The sequence below is a fragment of the Balaenoptera physalus genome, assembly GCF_965194825.1.
Source record: "Balaenoptera physalus genome assembly, chromosome: 2".
Classification (NCBI taxonomy): Eukaryota; Metazoa; Chordata; class Mammalia; order Artiodactyla; family Balaenopteridae; genus Balaenoptera; species Balaenoptera physalus.
This window is the reverse complement of record NC_138883.1, coordinates 12,532,587-12,549,907: the sequence shown is the minus strand read 5'-3', so window position 1 is coordinate 12,549,907 and position 17,321 is coordinate 12,532,587. Positions and strand designations below refer to the sequence as shown.

The window sequence follows — 17,321 nt, the reverse complement described above, 5'->3', positions numbered from 1 at the left end:
AGTGAAATAAGCCAGCCACAAAAAGACAGCTACTGTTTGATTCCACTTATATGAAGGACTGACAGCAATCAAAATTACAGACAGAAAGCAGAATGGTGGGTGTTAGGGGCAGGGGGAGGAGGGATTAGGGAGGTGTTTATGGGTATAGAATTTCAATTTTTCAAGATGAAAAGAGTTCTGGAGATTGATTGCACAACACTGTGAATGTACTTAACACTACTGAACTGGACCCTTGAAAATTGTTAAGGTGGTTAAAAAAATCTATGCAAATACAGAGCTTTATTTTGTGCTGTTATTATTGAGTTCAACAGGGGTTTATCTGAGTAATTACTAGCTGCGAGCATGGACCCTAGGTAGGCAGAAAAACTACAAAACTATGACCCAGATGCTGCCGTGGAGAGCTGGTGGGGGAGCCACATGAACCAATAATGTCTACACCCTTTGGTTAGGGCACTGATAGAAATGCCCACTGAGTGCCAGGGCAGCCAGGCAGGGGGTAGGGAATGGAAGGTCAGGGAAGGCTTCCTGGAGGAGGTGATCTCAAAGCCTTCTTCAGTAATTCAGTGGACCTGGGACCTGGTTGGATTTAGTGACCTGTTACTGTCAATGTACACCTTCACTTTACAATCCCTCCCTTCAGAAAAAGAGCGTTCAATAGACTGCAAAACTCACTCAATCCATGACAGAAGGCTCATATGAATCAGCAACCCCGGGGTACTTGGAGGGCCCCAGAATCAAGGCGACATCCAGAGGAAACAGGACCCTAATGTGGTGTTGGGAGAGGCAAGCCCACTTCCTTCATCTAGTCCTCAATCCAAAGAATAAAGACCCTGGAAGCCCACAAGTTTTCCTTTCATCTGAGTGCCTGCGTGAGCCAGATTCTAGAACACTGGAGACAGCTCTGACCTTATAAAGTGCAGAGCCAAATCCCAGGGCTTTTTGATATTCGCAACAGCCAGATTTATATCTGGAAGGAATGAAAGAACAATAACAAATTTATTTTCCAGGCTGTATATTATGAATTTCAACGTTTTCCTGTTTCTTCACATGAAGTTTCCTTTTGGTTGGTTATAAAACCCTGTCTCGTTTTTGTTGGAGACAGGACAGGCTGACTGAACGCAGTGGACTTCAAGACCTAGTGGAAAAGGCATGCTAACCCATTTCTCCCCCTACCCCGCCTCCCCTACTCCCTTTGGCTAGAGGGCAGTCCTGGGACAGGTCTCCTCTGAGAAACCCCATCTCAAGCCCGGCCTCCTGCAAGGGCCACAGCTGGGGCCTGGGGGCCAAGTAAACTCCAGGCTTAACTGAGACGGTTTCCCGAAAATGACATAACATTCAGGCATTGCTGCTCTCACAGCGTCACCCATAGCTGCACTTTGTCATGAAAAACTCTAGAAAACTCCAAAATAAATTAACTATAAGAATTTTGGGGATCCTTTGATGCTCATAACGGGTCCCCGGAACTTTCAAAAGCAGGTGGGTCCACCTATTTTGGGCTCCATCCTCAAGTGGGAGGAAAACTGGGCAGGGGTGGGCGTGGGGATGGAGGTGGGGGACCAACTGAATCTCACAGGGCTGTCTGTCAGAGAAGTGCTGGTCCCCGATCCAGGATGACAGGATTACAGCTTCGTTTTCAGCACACACACACACACACACACACACACACACACGCACGAATGCACACGCGCGCACGCACACACACACACACTTTGTCTAAAGCAGCTACGTTTTCAAGAGTGCGCTGGATAAAAACTGCAGATGTAATCTAGATAAAATTCTTCAAGCTTTAACGATCACTTGACTGGAACTTCAATTTCCTTAAGGAATATCAAAATGTTTGCTTACATGCATTTCTGTCTGCAGTCCCCACTTTTCATTGGCTCGAGACTTCTGGGTCGCATGCCCTTTGAGAATCCCACACAGACATAGAGCAAATCCAGCCCCGGGATGTGCAGCTAGCCCGTTCGCTTGTCCAACAGCCGATGCAGCAAAATAATTGCTAGTGAACTAGTAATTGATCTCTCAAATTAAAAAAAAAAAAAAAAAAAAACTTAAAAAAAAATTTAAACGGCACACAAATTTGCTGCCCTTTCGGAAAAGAAAGAAAGAATCAGGCTCTGAGATTTTTGCCGACCTCTGTCGGATGCTGGCTTCTGAAACTGTCTTATAAAATACCCACTCCCAAAAGAAGGCTTCAAGATGGAAATTACAGAGGCGCAGCTTTTTACAATTAACAATATCATTGCATCACTAGCTAATGTCTTTTCCAACATCCTGACACAGCCTGAATCACGGCCATAGCCATTTTCCACCCATCGGGTTTTCAGTAAGGTTTCCAGACCCTGGAGGAAAAAGTCCGGAGCAGAGAACGTACCTTTTTAATCCTGGCATGTCCAAGATGCGTGGGCAGGAGAAGCAAGGGGGAAAAGAGGGAGAGCTCTCAGCGCGGGACCCTCGGAGCAGTTCCTGAACTTCGGCCTCCTCTGGGCCTGTGGGGCTCGCCGATACTTTTATTCCAGGGGGGGACGAGCGAGGCGAGGAGAGGACAAGGGGAGAGCCTGGGTCCTCCGAGCCACTGGAGAGCTGACAGAGAAAGCACCTGGTTTTGCTTAGCCCTCTTCAGTAATTCAGCATTAAACCAATTGGAGGAGGAATGTTAAAAATGAACACTTCATTTTCTAAGTATGTTAAACAATGCAAATGGGGCCTCAGTCTGGACACAGCTGGTTCAGATTACAGCACTCACCAACTGGCTAGACTCCTCACAACAATCTTGGGGCGTCTGCCAGGACCAAGTGCTCAGCGCTGGGAGGAGAGCCCTTTCCCGGGCGGCAGAGCAGCCACTCTCGGGCTCCCAGCATCTCTACGGGAGGCGATTGGCGGGCAAGTGCAGGAGGGTGGGGTGCGCTGCGGGGTGGGGTGCTGGGAGGACCTGTTGACCCTTTACTTCCCACCCGGGGAGGAGGTCCCCAGGCTGGGCGGTCGTGGCTGAGGCGGGGGCGGTGATCCAGAGCATCTGCACTTGGTCGTGGCATTGGGACACCCATGAAAGTTATTCCCCTCCGGGAGAGGAAGAACTTGAACTCATGACAAACACAGCGACAGGGACTAGAGTCTTTTGATTTATTGGGAAACCAGACCCAATGAAGCAGAGGCTTGGGGTAAGCGGCAGGAGACACGGTTTTCCAGAAGAAGGGGTGGGGAGCCTGAGGGGGTGGGAAAGAGGAGGAGGATGGAAATTGGCTGACACTTATTCAAGACGTCAGCTTGTGCAACGCAAACCTTGGGGAGGACACTCTCCCCGGCCCGCCCTCATCCCCTGATTCTCAGGGGCCTGTTCTTGCTTTAAGAATTGTCCATGGACCGAATCAACATGTTGTACACCTTAAACTTACACAATGTTATACGTCAATGATATCTCAATAAAGCTGGACAAACATTTTTAATTGAAAAAAAAAAGTGTCCCTTGGCTTGAAAGTGATTTTAACAAGTAACAAGGTGATTTGAAAAGACAAAAGGACAGTCAGGGAAAGCAGAATGATGGATAATAATAATAACAAAAGCTCTTTGCTAAGTCCTTTACATTTGTTGTATTGGTGGTTTCACACTATTTCTTTTTCCTTCTTTCTTTTCCCTTTTTTTTTTTTAAGCATTAGATCCCTTTTTATCAAATGAAATCTTACCGAAGATACTATTCTTTAAAAGACGAAAATGGATTGGCAGTAATCCAAGCCCCTGCTTCCCCACCTGCATCTTCCCTTGGGCTCCTCATCACAGCCCTACCTCCAGCTGGGAAAGCACTGATGAGGTCCTTTCTCCTCATGATAACTCTGTGCAGTAGGAATTATCACCTCCATTGTATTGGAGGGGGTTAAGAGAGGTTAGGTAACTTCCCCATGGCCACACAGCTATTCGTTGATACCGCTGACACTCCAAAGTCTGCATATATAGCCTTTTTAAAGGGCATTTTTTTTTGTAAGTAAACGGAATCCTACTTATGAAAATACATTCAACGAGAAAGGCAAAATGTTGATAGTTGTTGAAGCTGAGTGACCATTATACTATTCCATTTACTTTATATGTGTTGTACATTTCCCATAATAAAATATTTTAAAAATATATTATATTTACAAGGTTATTCCTTGCTCCCATTGCTTGGAATAGCAAAAAGAGTATAGAGAGCCTTATCATCCATCAATTAGGCATCGATAGGGTTAAAGTAAGGGACTTCCAAAAATAGACTATTGTGCAACCAATACAAAAAAGTGGACATATAAGAGTACATACTGGATGACACCTTTGATATAGAATTCAAAATGAGGTAGTGACTGGGAGGGGGCACAAAGGACCTTCTGGGTGCTGGTAATATTCTAATTATCCATCTGGATGCTGGTTCCACAGGGGTGCGTATGCTTAAGATTTGTGAAGTCTTATGTATGTTACACTTTATTTTAAAAAAGAAAAAGACTGAAGGAGTTCCTTATGGGCTGGTATTGAAAGACTTCCAATAAATTTTGTAGGTCAAAATTGTAGAATATCGGTAATTTCACATCGATCAAACTAGTACATTAATAAGTGTAACAATAAGTTGTAGAACTGTGTGTAAAGCATGCCACCGTTTGAGAATAATGTATATACACAAGTTCTTGCTTGCATGTGTATAGAGAAGACCTCTCCAGAAGGATATAGGAGAAGCTGTTAGCATTGTTTGTCTCCTAGGAAGGAAACTGGGTAGGCGGCTGGGGAAGAGATGTGAGAGGAGAATTAGCCCTTCCCTGCTCACCTTTTGCTATAATTTGAATTGTGTACCATGTACCATATTTTGTACCTATTCAAAATATGAGGTTAATTTAATTTAATAATATACTCTATTTGTGTAGAGCTCTTTGGTGGGGTAAGGAAGAGGTTTTTTTTGTTTTTTGGGGTTTTAAAAAAATATTTATTTATTATTTATTTGGTTGCGCCGGGTCTCAGTTGCGGCTCGTGGGCTCCTTAGTTGTAGCATGGGCACTCTTAGTTGTGGCATGCATGTGGGATCTAGTTCCCCAACCAGGGATCGAACCTGGGTCCCCTGCATTGGGAGCGCAGAGTCTTAACCAATGTGCCATCAGGGAAGTCCCTAGAAGAGTTTTAAATGACTTAGTCCATTACCTCACTTATACTATCAACCCTTCTGAAGGATAAGGAGGGAGAGGAAATCAGTATGACTGTTGTCTACATGAGCAAATGGAGAGCCCTGAAAGCAAAACTGTCCAGAGACCTATCTTGGACCAGAGATTGCTCCCACCTTAAAACTCTAGGGTTGGAAGAGGGGAGAGAATAAGAGTTCCAATAAAATTCTGAGTCTTGATTTTGCCACTTACCTGTTGGGTGACCTTGGACAAGTCACTTAACCTCTAGGCATCTCAGTTTCCTCACCTGCAAAACAGAGATACTATTTACCTCTCAGGGTAGCTGTGGGAATGAAATAAAAGTTAGTTATCCTCGTGATTGTCACTGTGTCTAAATTCCCACCCCTACACACTCCTCTCCCAAATATCTTTAATAACTGGTAAATTATCCACTTCCACGGACGAAACAGCCCCGCTCACCGTTGAGCAGGTCAAATTGCTAGAAAAGTTCTGTCTTGCATTGAATCCAAATCTGCTTCCCTATGTGGAACTACCTTCCATGGATTCTAATTCTCCCCTCAGCAGCCACGGGCTAGTCCCTCTTCTATGCAACCAACTTCCTTTTTGTGAAAACAGTTCTACCCCTTGACCCTGATGGTATTCTCTTCCCCAGGCTGAACAACGTCACCCCCAACCCTGCCCCCCGGTGTCACGTGACCCTTGTGTCACGTGACCCTGCAGCAGCCTGGTCTGTCTCCTCCTCCCTGGGCTGCATCAATTCTTGGTTTGCACTGAACTTGCACCAACGAAGCAACCTGGAGTCCACAGGCTGCTTAACACCATCTCCTCCATCCCACGCTTGGGTTGCAAATTCTTTTTAAGGGAGAACAGGTTTTGCATGCGTCCCTATTAAATTTTTGTTCATTGTTCAAGATCTTTTTCAAGATGAATTCTCCTAAAGTATTAAGTATCACTCCCAGCTTTAAACAACTACAGATATGTTGACCTTGACTTTTGTGACTTTATCAGAGTTATCAATAAAAAATTTACTGGGACAGGTGCTGGAGTGAAGCACTTGGTCCAGGTTGGCACTGATCCACTTCTTTCTTCAACATTTTGGGGCCACTGCTGCTTGTCTAATTCAGGGTGCCACCCACTCCACTCACTCAGCTTACATTTCCCCAACTTCTCCACAAAGACTGGGTGAAAGGCTTTGTCAAATGTCCTGCTAACATCAAAATGCACGTTTTAATCGCATTCCTGATTTAGCAACTCTGTTTTAAAAAAGAAAATGAGATTTGTGAGCATGAACTACCAAATGAGTCTGGTTAGTTTCTCAGCACTTCCCTTCCTAAGTGTTTTTTGTTTTTTGGTTTTTACTTGCAAAATAAGGATCCCAACCCCTGCCCCTTCTCCCAGCATCAGAATCAAATATAACACAACTACAGAACGACTTACAACATGTAAACTGTAGTAGAGGGAAAAGTTTTCAATCAGCAGTAATCGCGCCTCCGATAAACCTCGTTGGCTACGATACTGCCACTGCACAAAGCTAAATTGCAGTATAAATGTAAGAGGTTATCACCTGCTAAATGGGACTTTCCTGGCTCCAATGAAACTCAGTTTGCTCACAATGCCGTGGGTTGGAAGACAGATGGACTATTTTTTTTAAAAAAGGTAATGCTTCAAATTGGAGGGAAAATTCACAAAATTAGATCTTTAATGATAGATTTTTGACTATTAATATTAAATTGTTCATTTTTTCACTGTCCAAAAATAACTACATTGCAGTGCCTTTCTAGAAGTGAATGCAAAACGCAGAAGGGGACGCTATGAACTGTCTACGGTTGTGCTGGTGTCTACACACACTCTCTCCTTTGACCCCCCACAATAACTCTGTCAAAGAGGAAACTCTCCATTTGGCAGAGGGAAAAACAGACCCAGGGAGATCAGAGCCACACGGACAATCAACAGTCCAGATTGAAGCCCAAACCGAGCCTATCTGGTTCTGGAGCCCTCATTGCCTCCAGCTGGCCAAGCCTTGCTACCCCTGACTTACTGCTTACAAGGCTGGTTCCCGCCCTTCGTCTTAGCTCCTCAGGAACACTCCAGAACTCCCTGGGCCCTTCCGTCATTACCTTCTCTTTCTACTTCCCCAGTACTAATAAAGCCTTTCATTTCTCATATTGTCCAAACTTGGCCCAAAACAATCCGAAAACTAAAATGGCAGCCAACGCCGAAGAACCGTATTGGGCAGCAGCTCCACTCCACAGGTCCTCCCACCCTGGAAGGCGGGAAACTGTTGTCCTGATGCCCTAGTGGCTTCCGCTCTCCTCCTCCCTCCATCAGGCCTCTCAGTGAGTATGTGTCAGTTACCGACTAGTCCCGCCTTAACCCTCTGAAATCTCACGATGTCCCCACCAGTCACCCAAGATGGTGCTCCCTAAGTTTCCTAGTGATCTCGTGGCCAAATACAATGCCCTTTACTCCATTCTAACTGTTCCTTTGTCTCTTTGAAGTGTTTGACCATTGATGACCCATCTTCTCTCTTGTGTCCATGACTGTTACCTTGTTTTTCCCCATGTAAGTCTGACTACGTTTTCCCAGCCCACCCCCCACTGTTTCTCTTCCTCCCTGATAACCAGAGTCCCCCAAAGTTAGATCCAGCCTTTCTTTTTCATGTGGTTTTTGGTTTGGGGTTTTGAAGGGTGGTGGTTTGTGGTTTCTTTTTTTTAATAGTAATAGCTCAACAATTATGTTTGATGGCAAAACGATATATGTTCTCACACTATGTTCTGTAGGTTGGTGGTTAGGGCTAACTAGTATGGCAGCTCTCTCTTTAAGGTACCAGAGATTCAAGCTCCTTCCATCTTGTTGCTTGGCAGTCTCTAGACCTTCCTCTACCTGGTCCAAAATGGCACACCACAACCACACCCACAATTCAGGAAGCAGGATAGAAATTGACAGCCACACCTAGCTGCAAGGGATGCTGGGAGATGTAGTCTATGTTCTGAGAGATCACAAACCTACTTACCTAAAAATCTGGAGTTCTCTTACTCTGAAAGCAGAGAATGGACTTCAGAGGACAAGCAGCAACCTCTGCCAGAACCCTTAGGAGCATCAATTTCATGCTCAATTTCTCTTTCTTTTCCCATCTTTATTTCCATAGTGAGGATATTTCTCCATTGCCATTTATGTTGCAAATATTTTCCTCAGTTTGTCTTCTGCCTTTTATTTTTGTTCACAACATTTTTGGAAACACATACAGTTTGCATTTTTATGTATTTAGATGACTTAATCCCATCCTTCATGGTTTCTGCCTTCATTGTCATGCTTATGTTAAACATATAATGACCTTTAAAAATATTGGTTCTGGGAGACGCATATGGGGATATATGTATACGTATAGCTGATTCACTTTATTATACAGCAGAAACTAACACAACATTGTAAAGCAATTATACTCCAATAAAGACGTTTAAAAAATATATATATATTGGTTCTGTTTCACTGGAGAAGCCTGACAAATACAGGACCCTAAGCAAGTTTTTAACTTTGCTGAGCTTCAGGTTGTCAGCTATAAAATGGGAGCAAAGGGCTTCCCTGGTGGCGCAGTGGTTGAAAATCTGCCTGCCAATGCAGGGGACACGGGTTCGAGCCCTGGTCTGGGAAGATGCCACATGCCACGGAGCAACTGGGCCCGTGAGCCACAATTACTGAGCCTGCACGTCTGGAGCCTGTGCCCCGCAACAAGAGAGGCCGCGATAGTGAGAGGCCAGCACACCACGATGAAGAGTGGCCCCCGCTTGCCACAACTAGAGAAAGCCCTCACGCAGAAACGAAGACCCAACACAGCCATAAATAAATAAATAAATAAATAAATTATAAAAGATCACCAGAGATACCAGCTTCATTTAAAAAAAAAAATGGGAGCAAAAATATATCATGGTGTTGTAACGGAGACAGTATTCATAAAGCACCTAGCAGGTGTCAAGGCACAGTAGGCTCTCAGCAAAGGTTAGCGCTCTCTCTTTCTCTATCATGAGGCACTGATTGGTCAATAGTGCAAGTAGGTGTGCATAAGCCAAGGGAGGGCATAACATTGGTCAATTACCAGAGCCCCCAAATGGTTGTTTTTGAGCATTTTAGTTTTATACTTGTTTTTTGTAGGGAGGATTGACTGACCTCTTCACACTGCCCTGGCTGGAGATCCCTCATAATATCCTTATTGTCTATTCTTAAATGTTTAAAACATTTCACATATACACACACACAAATTAAAGGATGACGGCAGGGGTAAATACTTTTCACCAACTAAAACTAATGTCTGAAGGGAAAAAAATAAAAGTGAAAAGACTTATAAAAATGGAAGTATTAATATCTCAAGTAGCAATTTTGTGGAGAACTGATGTTTACCATCATCAATATGTTTCAACACAGGAGCTACAGTTGGCAAGTGCAGTCCTAAAGGAAGCAACACAGTTTGAACGCCTGTATCCAGGCGACTCTAGTAGTAAATTTGCATGAGGCCCTGCAAATGCCTTAGAGAGATGACTTTGAAATGATTCCAAAATTTTTCAAAGACTGTTCATTCCATATAAGTTTTCAAAAATAAAAAATTACCTCATTAGTCTACAACTTGTAACTTTATCACCATCATTCCCTTTTTATTTGAGGAGAGTGCCTGCAAATCCCTCTTATAAAGGAACTAATGTGTTAGCTCTCATATAACGCCGTGGTTCTTTAAATACAGCTAAACGGAAAGAGCTGCGTAGGAAACCTGAGCAAACTTATGTTACTTTCTTTCCAACTCTTTTCTTTAAATGAAATCATGATTCCCTTCACCACCTGGGATGGTCCTTGTCCTTTGGGAAATCTATGCACTTTAAATACACACCCATTTACCCACGGGTCCATAAGGGCTTGAGACTGATTCACCATTGTTGGAGGAAACCTCCTCACAATATAATGTCCTTCAACATCTAAAATGCCTTATATTTTGCAAAGTAGAATAATGTATCTTACATTCTTAACAGTCCAAGTATATCTAGAAAACTTTACCAAACTCTTAAGTTACATTAAGTTCACAAATATTTTCAATCACTGAGATTTAATTTTTGAGGGTCAGAAATAGTTCACTGAAGCCTAAGAATATTTGAGGTGAAAAGGAGAGTACTCTTGTAAAATAAAGTCACAGCTGAAAATGATCACGGTCAAAACATCATTATAGGGCAAATTATTAATTTCTTAACCCAAGAAGGGCTAAAAGACGGATACACAGTAATAGCCAAGGCAGAAAACCAACTAAGGGTTCAAATATTTGCCTTAAGTGATCCATTTATTAACATTCTTAAATTTTTCTCTATCTCCAAAACAAATATTGTTGTAATTATAATGAATTAATAATTTACTGGATGTATTAAATTATGATAATAACATGCTGTAAAACTTTCAGATATATCATATATTCACATGACCTAAATTCCAAGGACAGGAAAACAAGGTTCAGGTTAGTAATAATTTGTAGTCCACTAGAATTGGTTAGAGCGAGAACTGTTTTTTACCTGACATTTAATTTGCTAGCCTGCTCCCTTCTAGGGTGCGCCACTGGTACTTTGAGATGTGCTTAACCACCACGCCCCCCATCTGTGTGTCAGGCCTAAGTCAGGGCCCTCAGGCACTTGGCACGTGCCCACGAGCACTGCTCTAGTACCTGGACAAGCGTCTGTCTCTCCCATTTGACTGAATCCCTCAAGCCTCAGACCCTCCTCTCCCTCATCTGTAGCAGATAAAGCTCCTTGCCAACCTCACAGTAGAGAACTTGCATTTTCCCTCCACCCGCTACCCGCATGTCCCCTCTCTTCCGTCACTCCCGTCCAAGTAGGAGTCCTCCCTGAGGCCAATCCTCCCATCTGTGTGCGCACTCTATCAGCTCCCCCCTCAGGAACTCTTCTCTCCACTCTTCAGCCTCCATCTAAATGTGTCCTTCGCACAAGCATTCACACGTGCTCAAGTCTCCCAGCTTGCAAGTGCCTCCACCCCACTCTCCTCTTCTACTATCTCCTTTCCCCTTCACAACCTGATTTCTCAGAAGAGATGCCTATAAACACCATCACCACTTGCTCAGCACCTACTCGACCTACTTAACATGGCTTTCACTCCCACCATTCCACCAACACTTCTCTAAGTCACAGACAACAACTTCCTGAGCCAGTTCCTAAACCCAACTGATTCTTCTTAAAACTCAGCCCACCAGAGCAGCAAGAACTTCAGGCGTTTGACCTCTCCTTACCTTTTTGAAACAACACTTGGATTCAGTAACACCCCCATCCCTGACATTCTTATCTACTTTTTGGCAGTAATTATCACAACTTCTAATATCTGTGTAGAACTATAGACTTTATAAAGCATTTCCACAAGTGGTACATTTATTCATTTAATAAATATTATGAATGAATGGGTCATTTCATCCTTATAACCCGTAAGTTTAATAGGTGTGTGTTACTTCAGAGACAAGAAAAATCAGTCCCATAGTCAAAGTAATTTTGTTAAAGGTCACACAGAAAGGTTCAGAATCCGTACTCCAATCCATCTCTCAAATTTAAAACCCATGTTCCTTCCAATCCTACCACATGAACAGTTAAAAATATACAAATTCCACATCTAAGAAGAAATGAATACATAACTGATTATTTTGCACAAAAACCAAGAGCCCAATGATACACAGTATCACCTCTGGAGGAAAAAAGGGGCCGCTAAAACCTCTCAGATCCTCTTTTCACACATAGTCTTGAGCATCTATTAAATCGTTCATACTTAACATTTCCAAGGCTCAAACAGTATCCTAACAGCAGACATCCGGTGAACACTTGAAGATAACAGCTTCAGTAGTTCATCAACTTCTGCTGTAAACAACATGTGTAAGTCATTTCTCCCCCTTCTAAAGAAAAAGTCAGCAGCTGTTTGCTAAAAAAGTTTTTTTTTTATTGTGGATGAAGACATTGCCAACTTACATATATCATTTTTATTTGGAATAGTCTTTTTGCCTTGCAGCACTCCTGAGAAATTCAGAAATGCGTTGACTTTAGCTCTATAAAACACAACCCAATATTAAGGCTGGGCTGTAAATATCCCACTAGATATTTCCCTAAAAGTCAATAGACAAATTATCAGTTTTAAGTAGAGAAACCTTAATAAGTTAAAAAGTAAAGACTGGCAAATAATCACAAATGTCAGATCATTAAAAGTACCATTATTTTTTCCATAGGAATATATAAATGTTATACTTAACTTGATATTTAAAAAACTAAAGATAAATTTTTGTTAATGGAAGATGCTTTAAATAGTTTGATATATGAAAAACTTCATTAGCCTTAAAAATCAAATTTAAATGCCTTAAGTTTGACACATAATAGCTCTTTATCAATAATTCTTATGATCTCTTGTCCCTGAAGCATAGTTGGGTTTCTTTGCCACCTACTGACTGGAAAAGTATTTTGACTTTTTCCCCCTTTCAATTACCCATTAAAAGGTTAAAATAAACTAGAGGCTTTATTTGGGGGGGGATATTTAGTATTTAGTTGGATGGTTTTAAGAAAGTCATTCCTTTTTCCCCCATGTTTTTGTTGCTTAGTTTTGGTTTTGTTTTTTTCTTTCAACTCAATAATGGCAGGAACTAAAAACTCAACCATGAGATACAGTATTACACTAAAATCAAATCCAATGACTGGATGAATTTTCTACTACAATATAGCAGTTGAAAACCATTAGGAATGCTGTGAAAAACTGTGGCAGCTATGGAAAAATTCAACCACAAATTTTAGTAAGTTTATAGAGAAGTAAACAGCAAAATTACTGTAGTTAAAATACTGCAGTAAAATTAGTGTTAGCATTAGGAATGCTGTGAAAAACTGTGGCAGCTATGGAAAAATTCAACCACAAATTTTAGTAAGTTTATAGAGAAGTAAACAGCAAAATTACTGTAGTTAAAATACTGCAGTAAAATTAGTGTTAGCAATGTTCAACTGCTAACATTAGAATTACAAGCTTCATCACTGTATGGTTCCTAAGAAGATTCCTTGAGCAGGTGGTTCATCTCTGACTCAACTTAGTTTCAGAAAAGTAGATGAGTTATGCCTGGTTTAGATCAACAAACACTTGGTATGCACACCAGTGAGCTATAGTTTCGATGAAGATACAACTGAAACATTAGGTACTACAGCTTTAGGACGAGGTCACATACTTTTTAAAATAGCAGCCATGTAAGGTCATGTTGGGATGTTTACATATGCAATCCACCCATAACAGCTTTCCAACTTATGTTAAACTATGGGGTAACGGGGGGGATAGGCTGTTTGGAGCAGGGAAGGAAATACTGAAAATGTCATAAAAGGCATTTAAAATATGATGACATGCTACTTATACCCACCATGCATCTCCTTTTCAAATTAAAAGAGGGAATTTTTTTCTATATTTCTTCAAAATGAAGGATCATGTTGTCTTTTTTTTTTTTTTTTTTTTTTTTTAACTTAGAAACTTTTATTTCGGATGCTCCACACTGAAAGAAAACTTCAATGGCAGGCAGCAAATAATTTAGGATGGTCAGTGAAAGTATCTTTGAAAGGACCTTATAAAACCTAAGAGTAATAATTTCGTAGAGAAACAATAATGGGCAAACCGGACAGGAGACAGTTGGATAGTTCTAATAAAGCACTTGTATGACAACTTCCTTTAAAGTATGCTAAATAAAGAATGGCAATATAAATAAATTAGCAAAGAAGACAGGGGATGTTCTGAAGGAGCAATGTCTAAGTTACTAGATTTTTCAGAAAAACAAGCTTTATCCATCAATACATAAAGACTTCCAATCATCTAAATACAGTACAAAGTATACAGTTAATCACAGCAAAATTTACAAACAACCAAATTTAGCCCTGGTCAGAGCCAGGCCTATTTACATATTTGGATTAGTATCGTTTTCACCTTTCCTTATTATACAGAGGTTTCTATTTTAAAGGCATATCGAAATTTACAAAATTTGCAAAGAAATGTCTTTAAATGTACAACTTCAACAACTAATACAAACATGAACATCCCGACGTAATTAAATTCCAAGTCAGGAATTTTATGAGGGGTTTATAAAAAAATTAAAGGAATACTCCCTTACCGCTAAGTTCCAAACACCTGGTGCTGGTGTCGTTGAAGTGATTTCACTACCCTCAGTGACCGTGAGGATGAGAATGGATGACTCCAAGGTGGCCATACCTCTCATGTCAATACCTCAGATAGAGGCAGGAGGTGTCACGTCTAGTGATATTGCTAATTATAGTTATGTAAATGCAGCTGTAGAATTTAACACTTAGATGAAAGTTGTGAGTAGGTGTGTAGAAACAGTTTTAAGATGTTATCTTTAAAGAGACACCTTAGCTCTTAAAACTAAACCGTATGTTCACAGTATGTACTCAACAGAAAAGAGGAACAAGTTTCCGATATATTCAGCGACTTAGAAGGAGCTCAAGGGAATTATGCTGAGTGAAAAAAGCCAGTCTCAAAAGGTTACATACTGTAGGATTCCACCGAATGGCACTCTTGAAATGACAAAATTATAGAGAAGGAGTGTAGTGAGGGGTTGCCGGAGGTTAAGGAGCCGGTAGGGAAGGAGGTGGCTATGATTGTGAAAGGGGAGCACAAGGGGTCCTTGACGAAACTGTTCTGTCTCTGCACTGTCATCACATGAATCTACACACGTGATGAAATTGCATAGTACCAAATACACACACCTTCCACCTTAGGACACCTGTGACCTCCCAGGGACAGCCTTGTTCTTGGCCTGTCTACTCCACGTCCTCTTAAAGATGATTAATATATACTTTAGATCAGTTTTTGCACTATGCAGATAAGCCACCACTATTTTCTTCTTCCCTTTTTTTGGTAAATCTGTTGATTATCTTTAAAAGATAAACTACATGTCTCTAGCTTAAATGAGCTTGAAAAGGAAATAAAGAGCTGATATATAGCTACTAGTGTTTTCGTCTTTCTTTTAATTTTTCTTATTTTTGTAAATTAAAATTAAAAGAGTGAATGTTTCTAGCTTAAGTTACATCAAATCAGACAGGGAAAAAAGCAGATAATATAGCAAACACTTCCTCCTGTAACACCTGCAATTTCTAAAAGCATTAAGAATACTTCTATTAAATTTAGATAAAGTACAACTGCGAACAAATACATGACTTTTTCCAAAAGGCCACTTTGTGATAAAGTACATACACATAGTGTTCACAGGGTTTTTTTAAAGTGCTATATATGTCATCTCTGGCTTAAGAATCACCTACTGCTTTAAAAGGTCTTTCAACACAACTCCGGCGCTGTTGTCAGGTAACACTGGCAAAGGCGTAAATGTGGGCAGTACGTCTGAGATGGGTTTCAAAAGGAGATGCCCAGGCCCTCCAGGTCCAAGTCCAGCTGGGTTAATGAGAGGCACAGCCGCAGAGCGGGGAGCCAGGAACGGATTTACATCTGTTCTTCTACCAGACCTGGATTCAGTTGTATCTAAATGACAAAATATGAATGATTTAATCTCCCATATGTTATTTGCTCACTGTTATACATGTGTTTTAGGTTCCTAGATTTGGCCCCCATATAAATTTCATTCACATGCTGCTGCGTTCTGGATCGGATAAACAGGGTCTATGAAACACAGAAGGTGAAAGAGGATAAGGCAATAAATAGAGAAAGAAATGGAAGTGAGAAATATTTGTATGTAGAGCTAATACTTTATTAAACACATTAGTATTGTTGTCTTATACTTAATACCAGTCATATATAACTGATTAACGTCATTTACTATAACAACAGTTTTTTAAAAGATGTTTTCTATGTAACCAGGCAAACTCTATCTAACCACCTGAAAGATGGGAGGACTTGAGAACTTGTTTTGCCCAAATAATTATAAAGGTCATGAAAAAAACTAGCATCCATATTACAATGATAACAATCAGATTTACTATTAATTTACCAAAAGAAAAAACAACTTATGCATTACATTAAATGATCACCTTTTAGACGTTCAAAAGTCTGAAAATAATTCTCATTAGATTATTTCTCTGTAAAGTCAGGCTGAACAATTAAGTTTCTACTGGAACAGGCATTTGGTTTACGTACTAATTTCTTAGTGGGCAGAATTCTGCTTTATTACCCAAGACTGTTAACAACTTCATTGTTGAGAGACAAGCAGCCTGTCGAAGGCACCCCCTTCAGCAGTGGGAAACTCAAATAAAAGAGGCCTCCAAAACAAAGGGAGCATTGAGACAGATTCATCAAATCTTCTTATCATTGAGCATCCTTGGGTCCCCAAGTTGTACTTTCCTGTGAATGACAATTTTCCAAACTCTCAAAAAGCTTCTGGTGCTATGTGGTAAGCTCTGGCTTTTGTCTCTGATCAATACAAATGAAGCTGCGCATGTGACTCGATAACTGAAGGTGGGGAGGTGTATGAAAGAGGAGGAGAGGGAAGAAGGGGAAGGGGTGGAGACAGGGGGAAGGAGGGAGAGGGAGGGGAGACCCTGCCAAAAGAAATTTTGGAATCAAAATTTAAATAATGTACATTTAAATAAAATTTAAATAAAATAAATTTAAATAAAATAGAATAAATTTTAGCTTCAAGATGCTAAAATCTAGTATAACAAGAAAAAGTGTTTTAGTATAGTCTACACATGTTAAAGTTGAGACTTTAATTTTTTTTTTTTTTTTTAATAAATTTATTTATTTATTTATTTATTTTTGGGTGTGTTGGGTCTTCGTTTCTGTGCGAGGGCTTTCTCCAGTTGCGGCAAGCGGGGGCCACTCTTCATCGCGGTGCGCGGGCCTCTCACTGTCGCAGCCTCTCTTGTCGTGGAGCACAGGCTCCAGACGCGCAGGCTCAGCAGTTGTGGCTCACAGGCCTAGTTGCTCTGCGGCATGTGGGATCTTCCCAGAGCAGGGCTCGAACCCATGTCCCCTGCATTGGCAGGCAGACTCTCAATCACTGCGCCACCAGGGAAGCCCGAGACTTTTCTAAAGACTAAATTTAGTAGACAAATCTTTTGTCTAAAATAATTCTACCACTTTCTCTTTCTATAAAAGTTCAGGAAAATAGAAATATTCATCTCAATAAGAACTAAGGAAGTTCTTTAAATTTCAGAATATAAATTCAGTATTTTATCCAAATTTAAG

General features: G+C 41.0%; 2 protein-coding genes across 9 annotated transcripts in view; both read right to left on the bottom strand.

Annotated features, from left to right (window-relative positions):
• Positions 1 to 2,887, bottom strand: part of FBLN5 (fibulin 5) — an 84,397-nt gene extending 81,510 nt beyond the window's left edge. Inside the window, exons 1-2 of one of the 3 annotated variants that reach the window (XM_082451376.1) lie at positions 2,747 to 2,887; positions 2,375 to 2,583 (exon numbers count right to left, since the gene is read on the bottom strand). In XM_082451376.1, the coding sequence (XP_082307502.1) occupies positions 2,375 to 2,391 (17 nt within the window). In that variant the 5' untranslated portion in view covers positions 2,392 to 2,583; positions 2,747 to 2,887. Of the gene's footprint in view, positions 1 to 1,845; positions 2,277 to 2,374 lie in introns of those variants that run through there. The other 2 variants (XM_082451375.1, XM_082451374.1) reach the window with 2 other exon arrangements.
• A 10,671-nt stretch (positions 2,888 to 13,558) lies between these two features.
• The window catches only part of TRIP11 (thyroid hormone receptor interactor 11), a 68,051-nt gene continuing 64,288 nt past the window's right edge, over positions 13,559 to 17,321 (bottom strand). For all 6 annotated transcript variants that reach the window (XM_082451181.1, XM_082451179.1, XM_082451178.1 and 3 more), the window contains one exon: positions 13,559 to 15,659. In XM_082451181.1, the coding sequence (XP_082307307.1) occupies positions 15,439 to 15,659 (221 nt within the window). In that variant the 3' untranslated portion in view covers positions 13,559 to 15,438. The remainder of the gene's footprint in view (positions 15,660 to 17,321) is intronic.